General features: G+C 38.9%; 1 protein-coding gene across 2 annotated transcripts in view; it reads left to right on the top strand.

The window, feature by feature from the left end:
• Window positions 1-19203, top strand: part of rxraa (retinoid X receptor, alpha a) — a 108740-nt gene that overhangs the window by 26308 nt on the left and 63229 nt on the right. For both annotated transcript variants that reach the window (XM_055040659.1, XM_055040658.1), the window contains exon 2: window positions 5197-5310. In XM_055040659.1, the coding sequence (XP_054896634.1) occupies window positions 5197-5310 (114 nt within the window). The remainder of the gene's footprint in view (window positions 1-5196; window positions 5311-19203) is intronic.

Raw genomic sequence — 19203 nt, 5'->3', positions numbered from 1 at the left:
TCACAATGGTTAAGTATAGCAATTAATGGCTTCTGCTGGTCCATCCCTCTGTGCACTTTACAAATGTCTTACACCCTGGTTTCCCATGAGGGAAACTATTTTTTATTACACCTTGGAGATGCTGTGAGGGCCCTGATGAACTTTGACCTTAGGCTTGATCACCAGGGCAGTCGGGAAAATGTACAGTAACCAGAAATTTAAATTGTGCTTTATTTTCGTTAGATTCCTCAAAATGAACCTGGTAGTTTAAAAATATATCTAAACAAGCATGGTTCACTTCTGCTCTCATCTGCTGGTTTTGTTGCTGTTGTAAATTTACACATCTATGTTTAATTAGAACCTTGTCATTAAGGCTCTGTTTTACAAGCGAGTATATCAATAAAAGCCCTAGTTTCATTAGCAGAGCATCTTTCAGGCTCTCCTTCATTAACACCAGACTGTGTGTGCTATATGTGATTTTGTCTGCAGCCCAAATTTAATGAGGAAACCTCCAGGATGTTTACATTGCCCTGAATGTCTATGATCTCTCTTAAAGAAAATGGAGTTTGGCTATTTGAGGCAGGCAAGCAACAAACAACCCAAAAGTTTGAACATATTCAGATATTGTTCCTTGCAAAAGTATTAGTTTGTCCAGTAACACTCACAAACATCCATATATTTTATTGTGACTCCAGTGATAGCCCAGCAGATAGATGTGCACTGATTATACTGATAGTATGATTAGGACTCAGAAATACATTGAAATTTGCGTTGTGGTCCACAATGTGAAAAACTGAAAGGATCTAAATAGTTTTACTCTTTCTTTCTGTTTCGAAATAAAAAGCAACAAACATTCTTGCTCAAAAATGCGAGCCAAGACATAACGATGCAACATGAACTCTGGGATTTAATGACGAGACATGTACCAACCTTAACCACTCATGGCAGCGGATCCTCGACCTGCACAAGCACGTCCACCCGCTTTCATCGTCTACTTTGACGCCACAGAGGTAAAACTGCTGAAAATAATTCAGGGTTCAGCCAAAAGAATAAGATTGATATGTGCCTCCTAAATCTGCAGTTTTCCAAATATTTTCTCAGCCGTCACGTTGCTGAATGTTTTATTAGCTCCGTAATTATATTTCTTGGAATCGGTTGTTTTTTAAGTCGAGTAATGAATCATTAGCAACTGACAAAATTTTAATCTAAGTCAGAGATGTGTGTTTACATTGAAAATAGCAAAGGATAAAGTTTCTTTTTTTTTTTCAGATGCTGAGATCATGTTCTGTCTAAAACTAATTTGTCCCACTTTCCTCTGCTCCCTCTCAGCTTTAGGTAAAAATCCAACTTCATACTATAACATAACTCTGTCCCGTGGGAACATTTTTCCAGTGGATGGCTTGGAGTGTGGGGCTTTTTTTTGGTGGTGGGGGGGGAGCTGCTGTCTCCTTAATTTACTCCTGATTTTGGAAAAGTGCAGCTTGACTGGAGAGGCTTGGCTCATATGCTAATGCCTTAATGTTCAATGACATTGCTCAGAACTTGGAGCATGTGTCACTGTTTGCCCTTCAACCTCTTTATACAAAATGGTTTGTACTTTGTCCCTTTAAAAGTTGATGCTTTTGGCGAAGATGGAGAAAATGTGGTTAAGTAAATGTAACCTTTTTTTCCCTACTCTAATTCACTCTTAAACAGCATTTCTGCTACTCTTGGACTCATGGTATGGAGAAATACTTTCTGGTTATAACTCTGAAAGACTCTTTGTCTCAAAGCCTGGGAAGAAGGCTTATGTACAGTCTACTTAGCTTTTTATTTGTAGCACATTATTTAAGTCATTACTGTTTTTTTGAATGCTAGACTCATTTATTTGAAATATCTCCTTTCTGGATCTGTTTTTACAGTTTTTTTTATGTCGGGAAGATCATTAAACCATTCCAGATTGAGTTTTGAGGCGATATAAGAGCATCAATACCAGACTTTAAAAACCTAAGCAAAGAGATGAAGAAGGCTGATTTTGTTCTGGGAATTTGAAGCAAAGAAGGATTCCTCATAAAATGACTGTTTTACAACAACAGAGTTACTTCAGTCAGAAGCTTCCTCAGGATTGCTGTGACACTGACTGCTACAGAAGATTTGCCCACAGCCATCCATCAGTATCTTCAACAACTCTTTGAAGGATACAAATGATAAAATTTAGATTCCCTTTGTGAAAAATAAAGTTTTTTTTTTCAGTTTAATTGTTTAGAAACTCCAGTACAAAATGTAATTATTCTACACTGACTGCAAACCTATGAAACCCAGTTAGTGGAAACTAACATTTCTATTTTTTCCTAAAATAAATATTTAAAATCTTGTCCTGCTTTGGTTTGGGAACTGGATGTATTATTACACCATCCTCTGAACTTACTTCCATGTTGGAGCATTTGAAACGCAAGCAAAGCTCTAAAGTTATTGTGCACATTTATTAAGTTACACTGTTAGAACGTCACAGTTTTGGCTCTCCCCATTGCCATTGTTCTCAACGACGCCCATAAAACTGTATTTGAAAAACACTTCTTTTGTTTTTAGCATTTACCAACATCTGATAACAATTGTACTTTGTACACAACAAGATAAATGATCTGAGGAAAAATAATTTGTGCTTCTTGTGTAATATTTTGAAATTCCTCTTCATCTTATGTTTAATTAGCAATTTTCGAAATGATCTCAGTTCGTGTTTGCCTTTGCTCCATCAGATCCTATCAAAGCTTTGAGCGAAAAGCATCAAACATAAAATCTCCTCTGGTCACACATCTGCATAATTTCACATGTGCACACCAACTTTTGCTCGCGCACCCACCAAAAACATAAAAAAAGAATAAAAATATCAGCATCCAAGACAGCTTATGATGGGGAACTAATTCAATATCCCGTTTCCTGTTTTAAATGTCACTCTCTGAGCTCATCTGGAGTGACATGTTTTTCATGCTGGAAATAAAGGAGCTTTATTGGGCTCCGAATGGAGTGACGCGGGAGGGAAGAGGCAGCGGGAGGGCGGCTTCTTCTACTGATGTTTGCTGAAAATCCAAAGGTCTAAATAACGTTAGAATTTTCATAAGATTGTCGCTGCCTCGTGATCCCCTCGAGTCAATAAAAACGGAGCGTCTCAAAGTGCACAAATAAATCTGAGCTTTGCTAGAAGCCTCAATGTCAGTCAGCGAAATACCTCTCATATGTCACTTAAAGTTTGTTTAAGGAATCAAGTCGGAAACACAGAATCTCATTTCTGACATGTTTTTGGTCCTTTTGGTTCCAAAACACTGTTGCAATATCTTTTTTGTTGTTTTGTTTTGTCGTAGACAGGCATGCCAGATTTAGTCACCTGGGATAAATTTTCTTTGTAGTCCATTGGCTGGTTCACAATATAAAGTGTAGACAAAAGAAAAAAAAAAGGTCTCTTTTAGTTTGCTTGTTTGTTCCCTCTTTTTTTGCCGAATGATGCAAATGGCCGGTGAGTGCTTGGCTGGAGGGGGCTGCAGCCTCCACAGTTGCCTTATTGTGCCAGATAATGACCACCCCATTGAGACTGACCCCCATGACCTCAGAGACAGACAGTAAGACGGCCGGGTCCAGCCCCTTCAGGCATCCTCTATTGTGGCATTTTGCCCACGCAGAGCAGCAGAACTCATAGCGGTACCCAACCGCCTTTTGCCTTCCACCCCTCCACCATTAATTATCATCTTGTTGATTCTCTAGTTTTGATCCAGATGCGGATGAAGGTCGTGGTGAAGTCCAGCTGTATATTCTAATAAATAGCAGCCCAATTTATTAGAATATAATTGAAAGTTAATTCATTCCAGTACATCAATTTAAACTCAATTTATGCATAACTGGTGTGTGTCTCCTGTCTTCCCATTAAAAACATGTTACATGGAGCTAAATGCACTGAAGTGAAGCAGACAGTTCTGTTATGTCTTTGAATTGTATGTATTACTTTTTATTATCCTCTGGCTTGTATCATGCATATGGATTGAGATTTATGAAGTGGAATCCACTGTTCTGTCGAGGTACTTTACATTACTGTCTTATTTCATTTCAATAAAAAGCTTTTACATGATATTGTGATGAGGAAATTACACAGAAGATACATGCTGTTAAGACTAATCAAATATTTATAAGCCAGGCAGATTTAGATTCATTATTTTCATCAATATAAATGTTTTAAGTTGACAGTTATCAGAAAAATTGCACAATGAGCATAAATTTTAAAAAGTATGTTTTATTTAAATGTTATATATTATATGAAAATTTTGCATTTCTATATAATTTATAGAATGCCGTTTTCTTTTGTAAAAAAAAAAATGCCATGTTGGAAATTATTTTCACTCAAATCTCTACTGGCATAATAACAATGTGATGCTTCTTTTATTTGCTGAGCAGCTTTTTGCATTTTTCCGTCGGTATTTTGACCATTTTCTGTTTGGTGATTTGCTCCAAGACTTTGACGTTAGAAGACCTCAATCTTTCACTTCTTCCTCAGATTCCCTATCAGAATGAAGTTCCACTCCACTCCACTTTATTACATTATTATTACAGTCTGAAATAACATGTTTCATAAATTAAAAACTCAGCCAGGGGTCTGACTAAATCCGGCTTCAGCCGTATATGAGATGCTTCAGATGTTGTCTCTGGTTCAGGGGAGAGAACTGAGAGTTTGGTAGCTCTTGAAGCGCTGCCTCCAGCTGCAGTTCACACCTTGTGAATCTCCCTCAAGCTTTGGATTGAAGTTTGCTTCTCAAGCCTCTCAAGTTATACTTGTTGCTCTCAGCCTCCGTTTTTTTTAACCACACTCTTACTTTCACTGAATTTTCTATTTATATACTTTGACACAGCACTCTCAAAGGCCAACCTTCTGGTCAATCAGATACACTGATACTGTGATTATTAACCCAGGTATTTAAACTGTTGAGAGAATGAAGTCAGGGTTTCCAAAAAGTTTCTTTTTATAGTGGAGGTTGAAGAAAATGTAAAATTAGGCTCAATAAAACTGCAGACTGCTAGAAGCGGAAGGCATAGCTCGAATCATCACGGTCAAGTTAATCGTAGAATATTTTCTATTGCAGTTTTTTCTTCCACTCAACTTTCTGAAAAAATACAATTTGTCTCTTTTTAATTTGTCTATCAAGTGTTAGTCCTTATTTGTACACTCCTAATGCATTTTCCTTTCATATGTTGCAGGGTTTTTGAAGCCCCAGTGCTCATTGGCTCCCCCCATGCAACGAGGTCGTCCGTCTGAGGCCTGTTCATGTTTCAGTGGTGTTTGTCCCCTCCATCAGCGTCGCCTGTCCTCAGGTAACCGTGGAAACAAAGCTGTTGCTGTCTGTTTCTTTTTCCTATTTGATATTTGAGGAATCAAAATGTCAGACAATAATTTTATTTTATTCACTTGCTGTATTAAAGTGCACACATTGTCCTAATATGCTGTATGCAACATTGTCTAATATTCAAAAGTGCACATTTTTCTCGTCTTTCTGCTTTCATAAAATACATTGCAGTGTTCAGTTCTACGTTTTGCCAAGAATAACTTGCTTATGATTCAAAAAGTTTGCAACAAAATTCCGTATTCCATATTTCTTACTCCTTGCTGGTGTTTTAATGTGGTGGAATCTTTTGCTTGTTGCTGCAAAAACACTCATGCACACGCCACTGCCTCCGGTCAGAGGTGTGACTGTGGGCGTCGCTCAAATGCAGCGCTCGGTCTGTTTTTATGATTAATCCTGTCTTTGCGTGCTGAGAACTGATGGACAAGGTAATAGAGGTGTTTTGAGATCGCCCACTTCCTTTCTAGCACTCTGGCCAGCGTGAACCGAGCTCTTTCTGGTGTAAAGCTAATGAATAGGGGTCCAAGCTATGCGGAACATCTTGTTAATGCTGATATATTCCTTCCCTGAGGCTAGCAATATCTGCAGCATCGTTGCTTAGGCTGGCTGTGCTGGCCATCATGTGAGGAAGGCATGACTTCTATGGCCAGATAAAGCCACTTCAACTTGTAAAAAGCTCTGTAGGAACATTTGATTATATGTTTTGTTTTGTTTTCTTTTGTTTTATCCGTGAACATGGATTTCCCCGGCTTTGCAAAAGTAATCATGCCCCTTGAACTTTTTCATATTTATTTACATACAACCCCAAACTTCAGCATAGTTTACTGGGACTTTATGTGGTAGATCAACACTGTTCATTCCTGGGAATTGGTAAATGATGCAGGGTATTTAGAATATTGTACAGATAACATATCCTGAATTTGTGTCACAGTCCTCTTTACTTTGATGCCTCCACATGTAAGTAAATGCAAAAGCTGCAAATTGTCTATAAATAGTCAAAAAAAATCTCATTTTTTAGAGAGCCGTATTCCATCTATCGTCTAAAATGTAGCGTATGGCACAACTCAATCAAACAATGGTCACCCACTCAAAAATAGTCTGCTGTTATTACTAGAAGCTGAATTGGAGAAGCTGCAGAAGTCCACGGTTTGGTAAGAGAAACTTCTTGCATGGCAATTATTGTAAAATTCACAAAGCAGATTTATGATAAAGAGGACAAAATATATTGTTCAATGAAACCCATGAGAATCCCATATACAGTAGAGGACACCTACAAACATGAAAATGAAGTTGATGTTGTCAGGTTTTACTTGTTTCAGCATATATAGTGGAACATAATCCTGACCACGTCCTGAATGTTAAAACTAATGACAGAATAAATAAACTTCAGACCAAAGTCAAATTTTGAACCTGTGCAAGTAGATCATCTCCCTCCAGTCTGAATGATCTTGAGCTACATTTGTTGGCTTTCCGAACTGTTGACTGCGGCATATGTTGAATACAAAATACTAAATTTAGACACATACGCCAATTTCCTTCAATTTAGTAACTATTTATTACTTTGTGTTGTCTGAGAAATATTTGTAGTTGTAAAATAACAGGATATGGAGTAGATACCTCTTCAATGCACTGAAGCAAATCATTTCTTTTAAATCCCCAGAAACCAGCTTATTTTTTTATTATTTTAGCATTATAAACTAATACTCTTTGGTTCATATGTTTTAATGATGTCTGAATTAATGACTGTATTGTTGTTTGCTGTTGATCCAGAAACTCTTCATGGGTTGCAAGTGCTTATTACTAAACATCGCTTTTGTTTAGTTTTGAAGAATGCAAACATACACAAATAAAAAAATTTAAATAAATAAAAAATAATAATATTAATAATAATAATAATAATGTTATTCCCTGCATGTAAAAACAGCTTAATAAGTTACATTTGAGTTTGATGAGAAAAGATCAAACTGCCTGCAGGTTTTTGAAAATTAAAAATCATTCTAGGTGACAGCTGAATTTTTTTAGAGCAGAAAAAAATCCCTAAACTATTTATGTAATTACGCTGATCAAATCCAGATGACATTTCTTTGGCTTCTTGTGGTTTTTATCATAATACGTTTTATGTTTGGAATAAAAGTTTTTTGCTGGGGGAGAAAAATGCTGTATTTTCCTGCCTTGTAAAATATCTACATAAATTCCTTCCAGGGATTTTTGGAGAAACTGGCAGCCAGGTTTTACTAATCTAATGCTCTTAATTAAGTAATTACATTCGGTATGGCACTTTTTAAAAAGCATGAAATTTAGTAGCTTGTCCACCTGGAACATGCAAGATCCTGATAGCACAACCACAAAGAAATATATCAGCAATAACCTCAGATAAGCCACTGATGATGCTTCCTAGAAGGCAATATCCAAGCAATTTAAGCCCATCATACTTTAACATCAAATATATTTCAAAACATTGTGAAGTTCTGCTTTTAATTTGAAACAATTGCTCCCCATGACTCAACTTCCCTCAAGACTATTTCTTAGTTGCTTTTCATATTTCACAGCATCACTGTTTCTGTAAATTCTGTCCACTGATGCTTAGACCATTGCTGCTTTGGAGCACAAGACAAGGAAGTTAATTACAGCCACTTTAATTTTATTGAAATCTGACCATCATAGCAATAAGCCAAGTGTTTTACTGTGGTGAAAACGGTTAGCTGTAATTTATTTGAAATTCATTTTGAAAATAACAATTTTCATTTTGAACCATTGAGTCTTATTCAACATGGAAGCTAAGTTTAGCATCCAAACAAAAATACTTATTTTTACAGTTTGATCCAAATTTAATAAAATATGGACGTTAGAAAATAGTTAGATGACAAAAACCGTGATCCTGAGCCTATTCAGTCAGTGAGATACATTTACTGCCCAGATGGTGTTGGGCAGGTTGAGAGTCATTTCTGCTGTGGTACTCTGACTTGGCTCTGGTTCCTGTATAGGAAATGACAAACTTATAAGAACGACTCATTCTTCCTAAGAATAGACGTCAGAGTAAATTCACCTCTATGTCAGACTGTGCAATGCAGTTTTAGGCCCCGCAAGCCCCTCTGTGCACATTGAATGTTAATGGTTTTGACAAGACAAATAGAAGAAGATGAACCCATATGGCTGATTTGGAAGGATGGAAGGAGAAAACATCTTTTCTGTAAAGAATATGGCAGCAGGACTGTTTTTATATAGCACTGTTCACAGATACACAGTCATAAAGCGTTTTGAAAGTTAATGAACTCCATGACTGGAGAAAACCAAATCAACTTACTCCAGCTGTCAAGAGAGTAATGGTTTGGGCTTGGGCTTGACATAACGCAGTCACTGGTACAAACTTGAATTCATCTGTATACCAAAGTCTTCTGGTGCCGAGTGTAAGGTCATTCGTTTAACAACTGAGGTTTGGCACAAAGCGTGTCATCAGCTTCAAACTTTTTCTAAATACAGCTGCAAATCTACAGCAGAATTACTGAAAATAAAAGAATCAAGGGGATGCAAAGTCCAGACAAAAGGTAGATCCACACACAAAATGAAGTTCATGCAAATGTATGTATTGTGAACTTGATTGAAATGTAATCAACATAAGACATAAGTGAATCCTCCCAAACCCCAGTGAAATGAACCAACGTACAGAAGAATCAGTCAAATTTCTTCTACAGCTTCTGAAAGTGATTGATGCTCAAGGTGCTCTACTAGCTCCTCGGTCTTGGATTATTGTACGTTTTCTCCATGACCGCATTCACAGTTATGAAAACTTTCCTTTTCCCATTACAGCATTCCTTTTGAAAGTTGACACCCCTTACTTGCATAAAGTTGTGCAGGAGAAATTTACAGCAGACTATCTTTGCTATTCATGACGAGACGCAGTGCGAGCAAAAAATAAATGCCTTCAGCTGCGACTCAGCTCCCATCTGCTGCAGCAATCCCTGAAGACAGTTATTTATTTATTTACCTAATTTTACTTTCCTTTTTTAGTTTTAAGAAAGATATAATTTAAATATATTTGTGTACCCCAGTGGAAGATGTAGTTGTTGTTTTTTATCTTAGGTAAAATTAAACCCCCTCTCCTCAGATGAACACACTTTCATGGACAAGTTTCAGCATGATGAGGCACACAGTTATTCCACCAACCTCGCCCCCATCTTTGTGCATTTTACACAGTTATCTTGATTGATTGCAACATATTTTACTGTCACAGCTTGTGGTGAGGGTGAATGTGTTTCCAGAACAATCCAGACCATCTGGTTTAGAAGTGTATAGTCTATGTCAAAGGTTTTGGGATGTTTTAAGAGTTTAAGTTTCGAGTCAGATTGGGTTATTTTGTCTGTCTCAGAGGCAAATGAAGAGGAGAACACTTTCAGGGTTGTTGAAATTTATTATCACAGCCTTGTTGCTTTTGTTTTACATCAGATGTTGAAGTAATTCAGTGGTATGTTCGGCAGCCAAGAGAAGAAAAAAAGAAAAGCAATTGTTTGGTTTAGAGAGTGGACAGCCTCTCTAAACTTTATAGTCTGTAATAATCGTGGGTTTAATTATGGAGAGTGTTGCTGTAAATCCACCAGTGTCCCCAGATTGTGTGATTGTCCTCCAACCTCTGCCTGCACCCACAATGACAAGCTGCTGTGGGAGCTGTGAGGCGTGTAGCGGTGACCAAGCAGGAGGTTTTCTGGGAACTGAAGCGAACCTCACCCGGGTTTTGGGGGGAACCGTTTTCATCCGCGATCTGCTGAACTCCGGGCAGCGCACTGATGTGGCTGGGCTCCGGTTTCAGCGGTTTTTACATTGTTCTCCTCCCGCCCCTCACCCGAATAACAAGTTATTGCTGGAAAAGGATCGTGAGAAACGTTGCGTTGGTAGCTTTTCCTCAGGATTATTTAAAAAAGAAAGCAACCTTTTACCATGTTCTTTTTCCTCTTTTAATGAGAAAAATAAGCTATGATGGAAAATGCTGTTTTAACTTTTTTTTATTTTATTTTTTTATTGTGGTGTATGAGGTGAGGCAGGGGGAAAAGCGTAAAAAAAGAAAGAGACGGCATTGAAAACAGGGCCTTCACAATGCAGGCCTTGTGCTGTGATTTGGTCTGTCCTCACCGAGCTGAGCGGAGGAATGGAAAAGATTATCCGCAGGAATGTCTGGGGTGCCCTCAAACAGAGCGGGCCGCGTGACTGGCCAATAGGAGCAAGGCTTGCAGAGCGGCGGGCTAATTTTTTCCTGATGAACTCAGCCGCCTACTCCACAATGCAGCCTGATTGCCAGGGCTGAGCTCACATATGGTCCGTGTTTGGAGGGTCCAAATGACAGGAACAATCATGCCTGCAGAGAGAAGGGAGTTGGAGTGAATCTTAGATGTGCATCTGAATACTATTGAACAGTTCTACACTAAACTGACAGCGTTTACCAATGCGGTCTATTTTCACTCTCTGCTGATGCCTCTATTACACCCAAAGCAAATAAGCACCAACATCTCAGTACTACCACTAATAAAGATTTAGATTTAATGATTAAAAAGTCAGAAAATACTGAATTTTATATTCAGCAACATTGTACTCCATGACCCTAAAATAAAAACCATCAGGTGGAATTCTGTTGAGAGAACATCTCTCACTTTTATTATCCACAAATAAGGAAAAAAATCCCATTGTTGGATTAAACTCTCACGTTCTATCTGGCGTTTGCCTCAAGGAACTGTAAGGAAGAAGATTTAGATGGAGGTTCTCAGGTTAATAAGATAAAAATTAACTTCTGGGTTTACAATGAGTTGGCTGAATCATGCAAAAGATATATATATGTTGGATTAATACAGGGAAATTCTGCATGAAATCCTATTATGAGCAGCAAAAGAAGTTTCACTTTCTAATTGACAACAACCCTTAACGTGTATCTAGAGCTAGAGTGAAATAGTTTAAATAATGAAACATTCTTTAGTTCAAACAAACCAAAAGTCCAGCGTGTAATCGAACTGTAGGATATTGTTGTATACAGACACTGTTTATCCAGTCTGCATGAGAAAGAGTAATTGCAAAAAAGTTGAAAATTGTCAGCCTTCAGATGTGCAGATTTAGTAACAATCTACTCCAAAGGATTTGCTGCTGTAATTGCAATGAAAGGTGGATTTTCAGATCCGGATAGGGATAAAAATCATAAATCCTATGTAACATTTTTCTTCCAATTTACAATTAGGCCCTCATTGTGTCAGCCTGTCACATTAAATTCCAATAAAATGTATAGAAATTTGTGAGTATATCTTCTGGAAGTTACTGGATTTCAGTGCCTTACAAATCCTGGCATCATCAATTTCTGGCAATAAATCTTTTTTGCTTGCCAGATTAAACGGCATACAAGAGAAGTGACACAGCTCCAGCTTTTGCTCTTGATGTATGTTTATGTCCCCGATTCTTTTAGGGGTTTTTTTCTGGGTAGCTTTTTAGGATCAGCAGTGCAACAATAAGCCATGTGGTGGGCCTCCCGAGCGAAGCAGCGTGTGTTTTGTAGACCTTGTGGTCACGCAGCAGGGTTTAAAACCAGCAGTTGGGGTGAAAAGAGTGTGAAGGAAGCTAAAGAGAGCAGTTCAGTGGGTAGTGGAGGGGGCCGACGTCAGGTTAAAGTGGGTCCTCATGTTTCCCATCGCGAGGTCCCGCAGAGGTGAAGAGGGTCACGTAGAGGGGCCTCATTATCCTCAGCGTGCTCCGTGCTCCCTGCGCTATAATTGGCTGGCCAGAGTCCATGCTCTCCCAGGCTGCTTCCTGCTAGGTCAGGAGCCAAAGATGCTGGAGTACACCACGCTGCTGTTTACTTGTGCTGGCCTCTATTCATCACAACACAGAGGAGACATTTTTAATGTGCAACTAGAGACGCTTATCTCGAGCAGCAATGTGCTAATCTGAGGCTTTCGGAGCAGTTTACTTTCCGACAGCGAACTGGAGTTTGTCCAGATAGCAGCTTTTAATTGGCTGCTTGCGTTTTGGTTAGTCTTTTTTTTTTTACAACCAGTTTGTTTTCATACAACTATAAACTGGATGACAGTAGTAAGTTGAAATGGAAAAAATAAACTGGAAAACATAGAACAGTGGTCAAGAAGATTTAACCAAAGATTAAACTGTAAACCCAAAAACCTTCTATAACTTTTACATCCTCAATCAACATGTTAAAGTTCATGACAAACAAAAAGACTGAACAAGAGTTTCTTTTTTGGATGGTTGCCAGCATAAAACATATTTTCACTAAAAGGAAATTTGACGGCACAACAATTTGAGAGCATTCTGGGTTGATGTGATCTCAGTGAAAATGTTTGGCTGTAAAACACAAGATAAATCCACAGAAGAAAATATTAGGTCAAATGTCTCATATCAACTATCAGACACAGTAATGTGTCTGATAGTTCTACATTTATTTTGTTTCATGTTGTTCCCAGTTGTCCGTTTGGTATGTTAAGTCGTCCCAAAAGAACACAGTGGTGGAGCAGCTAAGAGTCGTTGCTGCAGTCTATATAGCCATTTGGTGAAGAACCATATGTTCATAATTCTGCATAAAACATGGAAACAAACTTTTCACACACAAGCTAACCACCCAGGATGCTATGGCGTTGTCTCCAAAAAAAAAAAAATCAGGGTATATTTGCTGAATCTTTCCTCTATTTTTGGTTTCCTCTCTTGTATTTTTCCATTTGAGCCTTCTGTCAAACATGTAGTAAAACTTATATAAATTGTCCCATCCGTGGAATATCCCTAAGTGACACGGTCCCTGGAGGCCAGCTGCCACCGCAGCAGCCGGGACGCATCATCAGAGGTGGAGGTCTCTGCGCTGGTACACTCTTATGGCAGCCATCCACGGCGGGTCACTGGAAATCAGAGCGACTAAGCCTTTGATAACTCTCTGAGCCTTTAATCCCCCAGCAGCGGCATCACAGTGAAATGCAACCTCATTGTTGCAGCTCAGTCCTAGGGGAGAGGCAGAAGAGCAGGCAACCGGGGACAGAGGGCGGGAAGCAGAGGCTCACAGGAAGCAGTCACATCTCTACTGCCTCTTAGTCATCATCATCATCATCTCCTCTGTGTGAATGAGGGTGGTAGAAACAAGGGTTGGGATTTGATCGAAGCTCTTCAGAGGCTGTTGATACGAGGAAACCTCAGTAGTGCAAAGTCAGCAGCTTTTAAATATAAACCATCGTGAGAAAAGCATCATTTAATGTCTAATGAACTATGAGGAGGAATGAAATGTATCCATTTAGTTTTCCTTTACTGAGATAGACCTTGGTGTTAAATATGGTTGCTGTTGTATTTGTAGGCTTTAATATATTCTTTCACAGGCAGTTTGTAGAGATGAGATGAGTTGCCATTGTTGCACGGTTTCCAGCAGTGGAGAAAAATATGGGAAAAAAAAAAAAAAAAGAAATTCTGCATATTTAAATAAACATTAATTAAACATGAATAAGCAAGTTTTCATTCTGCAGGCCTTGTGTTGCCTAACACAGATCGGCATGTAAATCACACGGAAGCTGGCTGGTTTCCGCTGGACTGGACTGGGGAATTAACTGAAGGCATGAATATAAAGGAGGACGTAGATCTCAACCCAGATATCTGACTCTTCTTCATCTGACATGATGGGAAATGCCAGAAACAGCCTGCTGTGTCACTGCACCCTTTCAGGCTACTTGGACCTGATGCTAAGCACCATGTTTACATCACTGGAGCTGACTAAGTGTTGAAGGACACTGGCCTCATCTAAACACTGATAAACACTGGAGCAGGAGGATGTGAAAGGACTTCATGGGAGTCAGATAAGAGAAAAAGTTGAAAGCGTGGCTCTGCGCAGGCGACTTGAACTCTCTGTGTGCAGATTAATTTGCTTGGAAAAGCATTTCACTAAAATGTTTTCTCAGAATGAAATAATGCGAAGCATGTCCAGATTCGGAGAACGTCTAATTCATTATGGTTCCTCTTTTGTGTCTTCTTTGTTTGTAAGATGATTGAAAGAAAACATTGGGTTGTGAATCTGGTGTAAAAATAACAGCAGGGCTAGATATTTAGACAAGGTCAAACCAAAGGAAGAGATTATTTTTCATCATTTATTTGTCCAATTAATCTTTTTTTTTAAAAAAAAAAAACAAGCATTTCCTGCTCAAAATATCCAGCCTCTGTTAGCTGTAAAAACAAAAAAGAAAAAACAACACAACAAGAATCCAATACTATTTCTGTCTTCCTCTGTTTTTTTTACACAACTTTGGAATTTTATATAATAGACTAACACAAAGAACTACATAGTTATGGATCACTATTTTTTTTTTTTACTGCAGTCACAGATTGAGGTTTCTGTCTAACATATTTGCGCTTTCTTTTTCCAAGTCTTGTTACAAATTCTCAGTATTATTTAGCTTGGATCATTTAAAGCGATGACATTCTTTGATATGAACTATTTTATTTTTGCTCTGGCTGTATGTTTCGAGTTGTCCTGTTTAAAGGTGAACCTCTGCCCCAGGCTCAATTGTTTTGTGGTTTTTAAAGCCGGTGGCACTAAACAATGGAGGATTAAGCATTGAAAACTGCCTAACACTTTTAGTTTTGTAGATATTGCAAACTGCAAAAGGCCATGGCTACAATTTTAGAATGAGTTGAAAACATCTTTTATACCTCTGGTGGATAAACCTTGTCCAAATGCACTGTAATCAACAGATGAACTGTTGATTATACATCTCAAATTAATCCTCTTTAGAATAATTATATCTTTTTTTTCCCCGACTCCATAATTCTTTCAACTGAATGCACTCTGGTTTTTAGTGAATATTGTAATCCTTGGGTTAGGAGATCTTGTCAATGATATTTGGAAATCTATCTTATGAGAAAATGGATTATCATTGCTTTTTAAAATATTTTTGACACTAACGAGAAAAATAATGCTTCATTTAATGAGACTGGGATATATTCCTTGGTTGTAAATAAGTATCCTCAAGGTCAGAGAGAAATATCAATTATACCAAGATTTGGACAGCAAGTGATGGGAGTAAATGTCCATCCTTGAAAGAGAAGGAAATGGAGATGGCTTGATATTTTGTAAAGCTGGTATTTGGTGGGGAGGTAGACATTGATGGTCCTACTGATTGAACCTTTATTCCAATTTAAACCATGATCAGAGATTCCTTTTTTTTTCAAGATTGAAGCTTTTATGTAGAATCACAAACTCTGAACCTTGTATAGCCAGAAAGAAACATAACCAGAAGTCTGCATGCATGTCATTTTGTAAGTATACAAAAAAATCTGACCAGAGCACCTTTCACATTCAAGTCAAGTTTATTTGCATGTTACATTTCAAGTCCAAAGTGCTTTACATGATTCATATACTAGTTAGGTCCCCCATATGACTTCTAGTAAGCTGCTTCTCGGGGGTTTCATTCAACTTTCTTCTCACCTTTCCATGCAAACCAAAGTTGTGGAGTACATGATTAATAGATGTCCTTGGCCTCTTTGCCTTACTTGGCAGATCAGCGGGTTTCATTGTACCATGCTATTTAAATTTCTGGATGCTCGAATGAACAGAGCTCTGCGTAATGTTCAAAACGTTGGTATTTTATAACTTACCCCTGGTTTAAACTTCTGCACAACTGTCCTTTGAAGCCAACTCAAAACTCTGTCTTGCTGCCTTCATTCTTTTGCTCACAGACATTAGATGTTTCTCTCCACATCAGTTGGAATCTGAAAGGGAACGGCAGCTACACATCATCGGACTTTACGCGTCCCTTCAGCTTCAAAGGGGAAATGCAGGGTGAGAGAAAAACACAGGCAGTCAGGGATGTTAAGGCATAGAGGAAGAGTGGTGAGTGCGGAGGGTCGGCTGTTGGTATTTTGATGCTAAAGTGATTTGACACGCTTGGCATTATAGCAGGCTTGGTGGTGGGGGTAGGAAAAAACTGTGCAGCAGAGCGCTTGATCCGAATGTCACCATTGCCGATCTCATGAAGTGGAAGGTCAGAGAAAAGCACCTGCCACCCCTGCACAAACGGGGTCCGCCCTTGTGCTCGGACCAAAAAGGGCAAACCTAGAAATTGAGAGGCACATTGCAAAGGACGAAGGGCCAAAGATCCTTGTGTTTATGAGTGTGGTGAGTGGACGCAGGGTGGCGGACTCCTAACCTACCAATATTACATGCCTCAGCTGCACAGCAACAGGCCCACCAGAGTGTGCTAATGCAGGCCAGTACATGCTGGGATGTGAGAGCTGGAAGTGTTTGCAACTCCCACATGCTTTCTCCTCAGAGAGGCACTCCTTGAGGTGCGCAGAGAAACGAGGGTGGGAGTGATGGTAATGCAGAGGCTAATGGAAATGTCCTGTCGAGACTCAACGTTGTACTGCGAAACCGACCGCCCTTCGATGAATGTGCACCATGGCCCCAGTGACAACATTTATGCTGTTGGCCCTGTTTCACCAAGCAAACATAACAACAGCTCAGATACAGGAGGCTTCCAGAGCTCAAAAGTGAAGAACACAATTGTTTAGGACCGGAGTGAAATTTTACATCTGTTGGAAGTATGCCCAGAACCAGGTTCTTTCAGCTTCACTCATGTTTAGTCATTCTGTCTGCCAGTGAAAAGGTTTTACCTGCAAGAGTAATTACAGTCATTTCTTACAGATCACAAAGAGAACATCTACTGGAGTATAGTATTACATCGAACATGTTGGAAAACAAGTTAGACCACATTATCTACAATCGTAATGGTAAATTTAGATCATCACTGCTCGGTAGGTGCTATGTCAAGCATCTTTTGAGGGCTATCATAAGACATCAAATATCATTAAAAAGTTGTATATCAATAATTTGATTCAGAAAGTACTAGCTGTCAGACACATTAATGAAAGGGTAATCATTTGGGCTTGTTCAGTAGCCACAAAACCTAGACAGCTTGGAGTCATGGAGTCGAACATGGACTCCTCTGTCTACCAAACCCTGCACATTAGCAAGTGAGAACTTGCTAATAAGAAGAAGTTTTGCCAGTTTTTGGTCAGTACTATACTTTGGGCTAACACAATGCCACAGTGGAAAAGACATTAGCAATAATCTTAGAAGAGCAACTTCTGTTGCTGCCCACCAAGCTGGAAAGTGTTGCCAATATGTTTCAATTCAGTTAGAAGAGAGATTATTGGCAGTGGAAACTGCCACCACAGCTGTGAATCACCCTGAAGGTGCAGGGTGATTTGGACCTTTTTAGGAGTCATTCTGTGGAATCCTGCCTATTTGCATTTCAGTTTTTGCACATTTGCCTACCAATAAGGTGTTTTTGGTGTTTGTACTACTCCAACAGGTAGCTGATAGTATTTTTAAAAGGGTTCCCAAGTACTTGGAAATTTTAACTCTGTTCCCTAGCCCGTTTGAATGACTGGGTCCACTGAGCTGTCCTTTATTTTTATTCAGTGTTTTACAATATGCTTAATTTGTTGATGTGTTCAATTACTTTTAAGAAGTGTCGTCATATGTTCGCACTGCTTTCTGTTCTGAAAGTCACTCAGCTACAATTTGACGCTATACCGAGTCACTGAAGACGTGTCCTACTCTGTCTTTAACCACTACTTCTCAAAACTGAAAGAAATTGAGCAAATTTAGTAAATGTCACTCAATCAGTCACAACTTCCTATAACATTTTAAATAGAACTCCTGCCAATTCAAAATTGGATAGCATTTTTACAAGAGCTCTAAAGTATTCATAAATTGTAGCTGCCGTGTTGTCCCCACCAGGTGTAATAGTGTAATAGTACCTGTAATAAATTATAAATATTTGATCAGCTTGACTATAATTTGGCCCACCGTCACTCTGGGCGCGGTGAGACCAGGGGCATTGTGGGGGAGGTAATGCAGAAAGCTGACCTTTTGCTTATGCCCAAGCTGCCACCTCAGTCAATATGACTATGATGGAGTAGGGACTGTCAGGGGAGGAGGGAAAAGCACAACAAATGCCACAGGGGGATAGTGTCCAAAAGTCCATTACAGTCACTAATATTGAGCTAATTGATAGCATGGTTGTGCATCACAGATTTTGAAATGTGTAATGGGGGGGTTGATGAGGACATTAGACTGTAGGGTCAAAACACCATCATTTACATGAGTATTTGGCAGATGGCTTAGGATACTAGGCCATCCAGTATCCAAGAACTTTATGACTCAAGATTTCCTGCTCAAATATATTTCAGATAATGAAAGAGGTACAATAATGACATGGTATGAAAAGATCAAAATAACTCCTTAGGAATGTTAAGCCTTTCACTTTTGTGGATGAACACAAAGTTCATGGTTCAAGTCACAGCATGTGGATTTAGTGATGCATCCGGATGCAGTCAGAGGAAGGTGCTCTGGTAAGATGAGACATGCAACTTTAACATGACATGTAACATAAAATTAAGGCTTCACATTACACTGAGCTCTGTGGCAGTAACATGCTGTGTGCATGATTTTCTTCACATCACACTGTGGCAAGATTTTTTGCAATAAATTGTGCATCGCTTTCCTTCTACTTTACAAATATACTCCATCACATAAAATTGCAAAAGAATATCTAAGCATGTGTTGCGTGACAAAAAGTGAAACACTTTAGGAATATTTTTGGAGGTCATAAACCAGAGTGATGTCAATGAGATCACCTGCTTTAGTAGTAACAGACCCCATGGCACTTTAATGTGCCATGGGACTGTCTTCGCTTCTCTTCATCTCACCGTTCTTGTTGGACCCCCTTCCCACTTTGAGTCTCCGGGAGTTAATCATTTATGTGACAGTTTTGCACTTAACGTCACGAAAGCACCTTGAAAGACCCAAAACATTTAGAGTGTATATCGGCCTATACTGAAAAAATTA

This window comes from Poeciliopsis prolifica, unplaced genomic scaffold, assembly GCF_027474105.1.
Source record: "Poeciliopsis prolifica strain line A6 unplaced genomic scaffold, Auburn_PproV2 SCAFFOLD015, whole genome shotgun sequence".
NCBI lineage: Eukaryota > Metazoa > Chordata > Actinopteri > Cyprinodontiformes > Poeciliidae > Poeciliopsis > Poeciliopsis prolifica.
This window is presented reverse-complemented; position numbering and strand designations above follow the sequence as displayed.